Consider the following 6,232-nt stretch of genomic DNA (forward strand, 5'->3'; position numbering starts at 1 on the left):
GGAAAGCCCTGGCCTCTGACACTTAATCACACAGATATAAGCTCCACCTTAAAAAAAAAGGGAAAAATATTAAAAATCTTTACATTTTTATGTCCTACTTAGTTATTTGACCCAGTTCTTAATCAGAAGTAGCCAGAATTTTCTTCTATTCCACAGAACGATTGCCTGCTGCCTTAAGAATAAAAGCTTGAGTATTTCCCCTGATAGAAGGCTGACAAGTCATAATGAGGAACTGTGTCTTCCAACATCAAGCCAATACAGTTTCTGTTAATTGTCTGAATACTGTGCTGTGACACACTGAATATAAAAATTATTTTCTGGAAACCAAGAAATTATACATATTTCCAAGACAAATCCCTGCAAAAATACCCACAAATTTATAATAGGCAATAACAAGATTTCATAAGCATTTTTTAAAATTCTGAATTCAATTTCAAACAGAAAAGCAGAAGTGTAAATCCAGATTTCCAGTTACTCTGCTACTTTAGTGATTCAATAAGGCTACAGAAATTTGTTTCATCATCTAGTCAATTATGTAATAAATTCAAATATTTCTCTTATGTTTACTGTTTAGCTATTACTAATATGTGACTATCAAGACAAGGAAACAGTATATAGAGACATCAGACTTTAAGAAGAGTGTATAAGAAATAAGTTGGAGACAGATTTATAGTGAGACAACACTGACATCCCAAGCTTCTAAACAATACATAAAGTCTACTGGCATACAAACAATATAAAAGGCATATACATATTCATTGACACCACCAAAAATAGTTGTTTTGTAAATGTTAAAAATTGTCAGCATTTTCTACAAATTTTTCAAAAACCCCAATGCAACTCAATAGAAGTTTGATGGTAAGACCTTAATTACAGGACAGTACACTTAAGAAAAACAAACAAAAAAGCTTGAGTATACTCATATATTAAAACTGAAACTCACCACACAGAATAGCTAATTGTGATCTGTAAGTCAAACAACTCCTGTCTACAAAATTCTGCAATATAAAGCAATTTACTTTAAAATATTCTTCAGAGACCAGAAGACATGTAGTGGAAGACAGAATATCTTGAAAGTATAGTTCATCTTCTTCTGGTTTCAGATAAAAGAATGAAAACATAAAGTCTGAAGTTTATAGTCGTGCATCAAAGGCATTTGTGATAGGTACTATCTGTTATCACCAAGAGCACTTTCTGGAAAGGCGTAACTTGCTGAGAAACCCACCATAACCTTCACACTTTACTGTGAGAACTGGCTGAGTTGAGGATGGTGTATGGTCTTGAGGTGAGTTGGGGAAGGGGGAAGCAACACCCAATTGCAAGTTTATCCTTGACTGTTATTCAGAGTAAATTTTATTATTGTTTGTCATCAGCTATAATTGGTCAACTGGATGAAAATATCTCTTTTTCTGTGAACAAAGCTGCCCTCCAAGAATGCTAAAGACATCTTAAATATAAATAGACTAGTTAACAAGCCTTTCATTGTATTGAGGCAAGGCTTATATACATGGTTATTGAGTAAAGGAAGTATTTTTAGAACTTTGTTTAAAAGAAAAAGCAGGTCACCATATAAACCATGACGCCCACCAAATAATGTGTACCTAAACCACACATATGTCAAGTTATTTTCTATTCTGATGCTTTACCGAAGAATCAGCTAAATATACAACATGCAAAAAAATTAATATTTACTTACACACACAAAAAAAAAAAAAAACCAAAACAAAAACAAAACCCAAAAAAATTCCAAAAATCCAAGTCCTGAGTTTTATAAACTAAATATTACAACAGTCACAAAGTATTTGAGTTTCCAGTTTCACCTGTACACTCTCCAGGTCAGCCAATGCACAAGCATATGAACACACACGCCAGACCACTGGACGTGCCATCCGCTTGGCTCTCGCAACTATCCACACGAATCAAAAGGCTCCAGAGGGACCCAGAAACACCAAACCAGGGCACGGGGGCAGAGAGCGGCATCTCCTCCGCCTGACCTCGGGCTCTGCGTGCGCTGCCTTGCAGAACCTTGGACAGCGGTCCCCTGGCCCTCCTCGCAGTGCAGCCCAGCCCAGCCCAGCCCAGCCCAGCCCAGCCCAGCCCAGCCCAGCTCAGCCCAGCCCAGCCCAGCCCCGCGGCTCGCCCCACTGCGCTCCCCACCCGCACTGGGTGGGCACCCGCACTGCCCACCAGATTCCCTGGAGAAAGGGAAAACAGACTAAGTTGCACCCATGTTTTTTTTTTGTTTTCCTTTCCCCTTCTGAAATATCTTTCATTTTTAACACAGATTGGTTGGCCAAATTCTCAAAACATAAAGCAATATCATCTGGCATTCAGAACCACAGAAATGTAGGTCACTGGCGTTTGTCTAGTTCATTAAAGTTTCACACAATCATTTTTAATGTCAACAACCTTTTCTCTATCATTAAAAAAGTACTTCTCCTCATTGGGTGTGTGAAGGGAAAATCGTTAAACAGCATAAATTTGCTGTTCTGTTCATTTCCAAAACCTTTTATACCCTGATATTCTGTAGAGCAACTGAGGACTTTGTGGTAAAGTTCAGTCAAACTAAACTGTGATACAAAAAATCACTTGAGGAATGAAAATGCTGATCATTTGGCATCATGGAATAGTAGGTCAATTTCTAATTATAGAGCTACCGAAATGACAGAGATTTCCTTACAGCAATAGAGATCTATTTACATTGGATACCCTTTTTTACTTATCCAATTCACACTGGAAATAAAATATGTTTACATTATCAGTAACTGAGTACATAGCATATATGCAATGAGTGTGTACACACACAGTTTGCAATCTAAAAACAGTTGAGTCAACACTTCTGGTGATTCTACCTTACTTTTTTCAAGTTTAGAAAGAAAAAATAAATACAGCAACTTTCCTACCTTTATCCAATTAGATAGCAGGTTATTTCAGCTTCTGGAGGGACTCTGGATCCATTTTTGTGGCAAATATATGCACAAAATTATACTAAGTGATTGGTGAATGGGATTGTTTAGGCATAGGCTGTTACCATTAAATGATTTCAGAAGGCCCTGCTGAAGTTAGAGAGCACAGAGGTACTGCCAGGCCTCCTATTTAGAGCAGTGATTGGCGTGCATGGTTGTGTTCCACTGCTAATACAGAATTTGGTTCAGACTGGTTAGTGCTACAGTAGTTGAGATAATCTAGTTCAGGGCAGAAATATTCACCTCCTACCAAGTACTCAAACAGGAAGAAAAGCATGCCCTTAGCTATTCTAGGCACCGAGGACAACTCTTTTCTTCTGCCCTGTCTTGAGAGATAGGCCAACTAATCTTGTGTAAAAGTACAGAGAAGGCAACATCTACAAGAGCCAAAGTGGGACCCTCTGCCTTCTAGCAAAGGAAAAGAAAAGCCTCTGGGTCTCTCTGAGCCGTCACCAGTGGCACCAAAGGAAACAGCCGCGGCTTATCGAAACGCTGTCACCATCACTTCCCAACCAAGGGTCACTGCGGTGCCCGCCAACAGACACTCTCGTCCTCCAGCTTTCCCCAGCTCCACAGATTTTGGCAGAGCGCCTGCAAACACTGTCCCGCTCCCGCTCCCGAGGAGGCCCGGCGCCGCACCGCTCTGCCGCCGTCCAGCATCGCCAGCCCCGGGCCAAGCGCCCGGCGGAACCTACCGGAGCCTCCGGTGCGCGCCCGGGGCCCGCGGGGGGAGCGCCGCCCGTGCCCGGGCACCGCGGCCGCCGCACACCCAGGGCCGGCGGCCAGGGCAGCGCCGTCGGGCAGCCCCGACCCCAGTGGCCGCTCCGAGCCCCGCTCATTGTCATGCAGACCCTGTCGCTGCCTGCCGCCAAGTCGCATCCCAGCCCGCTGGAAGCCGGCAGCAGAGCCGGAGCCAATCGCATATTCATGAGGAGGGGGAAATCCATCGCTACGCTCCCAGAGGACCGAGGATCACTTCGTTTTGCGTTTTCTCAAGCTTCCCCCTCTCTCTTCCTCTGTTTTAATAACGCGCTAAGGGGGGCATCCCGGCCGATACCCTCCGCAGCATCGCCTGCACCGTGAGAACCGCGGCCGCCGGCGCCAGGGGCACAGACCGAAGCAGGCACAACAGGGTCCACGGCAGCCACAACAGCCGAGGGAGGCACGCCAGCCCGACAGCCAGGGACAGGAAACACAGCAGGGGCTCCTACCTTACAATCCTCAGGACACGATTTCACCGAGTACTCATCCGACTGTAAATATTTCTGGAGCATAACCTCAAACTCTTCGTATTTCTCCTGAGCGTGCTGGTCGTAGCGCTGGTAAGCCTGGACGCACTGGCTGCAGGAGCCTTCCCCCTTCAGCACCACATCCAGACTGCAGTTCAAAGTGTCCGGATTGGACAACCCGGCGAACAACTCCCAAAGTGTGTAGGAATTACAAAAGGAAAGGTAAAAATCCGTCAGGTCCCAGCCGGGCGCCGGGCTCTGCCCCGTGCCCCGCGGCCGCCCCGACCCCCCTCGCCGCTGGCACACCGCCTCCGCGTCGCCCACGCTGAAGCACTGCCCGGACGAGGAGCCCGGGGGGGGGCACGTCTCCGGGGGCCTGGCGGTGGAGTTCCCCAGGAAAGCAGCCTTGCCGTGCCGGGGCTCGGTGCCGTTGGTGCGGCTGCCGCGGCCGCCGCCGCCGCTGCTGCCGGGGGAGGGCGGGAGGGAGGGCGAGGGGGGGGCGAGGAGCCGGGGCGCGGGGGGCGCCGGCTCCCCCATGCCCGCCAGCAGCTCCGGCTCCGCGGGCTCCGGCTTCTCGGGCGGCGGCTGCTCCTTCTCTCCGGTCCCCGTGAATTTGGCCTCGGCGCAGAACCACAAGTGATCAGAGAGCAGGACCGTGAAAAACAAGAGCGATGCCAGGGACAGTCGCCATTTCTGAGCCCTCTCTGAATCCGTGAAGGGTTTCTCGTTCTCCCGGGGTGCGAACCAGATTTTTAAGCCGTCATCATACTGCCGACTACACATCCAAGCACCCCTGGTCATATTTTGGGAACGCACAGCCCTGGCCGACTCCACCGTGAGGGCTCCTTTGCCAGTGTCACCACAATATGCATTGACTTAAAAGATTGGGGGGATTTTCTTGCCTGCCTTCCCTTCTCTCGCTCGCTTGCTCTCCCTCTCTCTCTCTTCCACTCTCCCCCTTCTCTCTTTCTTCCTCTTTTTTTTCTTTCTTCCTCTTTTTCTTTCTTTCTTTCTTCTTTCTTCTTTTTCTTCCTCCGAGATATTGTTGGTTTTTGCCGGTGGCTCTGCCTTGGTCTCACCACACGAAACAGCCCCAGTCCATCCAACGCGGAGTGCCGTGGAGAAGATAAGAGCAATAACGCAGAGAGAGGAGGAGGAGGAGGGAGAGGAGATGGTGGTGGTGGTGGTGGTGGCGGTGGTGGTGGTGGTGGTAGTGGTGGTGATAGTTGGTGGTGGCGGGGCTGCGCGACTGGTCCTTTCCCCCTCTCACCCAGGCATGGTCAGATCGCAGCTCCCCATCTCCCTCCTGAGAAAAGCCCACTGCGCCCGGACAACCGCATGCCGCGTCCCCCGCTGCCGACGGACGGCTACGGGAGGGCTCCTCGCCTCCTCTTCCTCCCTGCCGCCGCTGCTCCTCTTGCTCAGCCCCGAGCCGCGGCACAGATGCCTGCACCGCTGTCTCAGTCTCTTTCTTCTCTCCCCGCTCCGCTCTAACTGGAGAGACGCTGCTGCAGGGCTCCCGGAGCGCTGCCGAGGATGCTGAAGAGGAGGAGGAGGAAGAGGAAGAGGAGGAGGAGGCTGCCGGGGCCGCCGCCGCTGCTGGTGACAATGGGCTGCGGCTGCCGCCGCTGCTGCCGCCGGGCGCGGTGTCCCCGGGCGCACGGGGCGGAACTGCCTGGCTGGGGGCCCCCGATGGGCACAGGCATCTTGGGCCCCTGGGCTAAGTTGCCGCCATCTTCGTCCTGGAGAAACACTTTTTTGGGGGGAGCTCTGCCTTTTGCGTCATCTCCTCCCGCGCCGAGATCGCTCTATCCTGGCGCATTGGCAGCAGCAGCAACTCTGCCTCCTCCTGCCTGAGGAGGAGGAGGTGGGTGATGCACTGGGGACCACATGGACCCTCCAAAGGGCTTCCTCGATGCAACTCTTTCTATTCATCTCACCGAAGGGACTGCTCAATAGTACTGTCCAGCCCTCTCTCCTTCAGGGTCTCCTTCCCTTTGTGGCCGTGGAACACTATGTCCACGCAGGATGGTGGCT

The 6,232-nt window shown here is 49.8% G+C and overlaps 1 protein-coding gene across 1 annotated transcript in view; it reads right to left on the minus strand.

Moving 5' to 3' along the window:
• The window catches only part of NALF1 (NALCN channel auxiliary factor 1), a 443,769-nt gene extending 438,773 nt beyond the window's left edge, over positions 1 to 4,996 (minus strand). Inside the window, exon 1 of the mRNA XM_071455204.1 lies at positions 4,178 to 4,996. Coding sequence (XP_071311305.1) covers positions 4,178 to 4,996 — 819 coding nt within the window. The remainder of the gene's footprint in view (positions 1 to 4,177) is intronic.
• Positions 4,997 to 6,232: the final 1,236 nt, after the last annotated feature.

This window comes from Agelaius tricolor, unplaced genomic scaffold (genome assembly GCF_023055355.1).
Source record: "Agelaius tricolor isolate 1412-34295 unplaced genomic scaffold, bAgeTri1.0.p SCAF_45, whole genome shotgun sequence".
Classification (NCBI taxonomy): Eukaryota; Metazoa; Chordata; class Aves; order Passeriformes; family Icteridae; genus Agelaius; species Agelaius tricolor.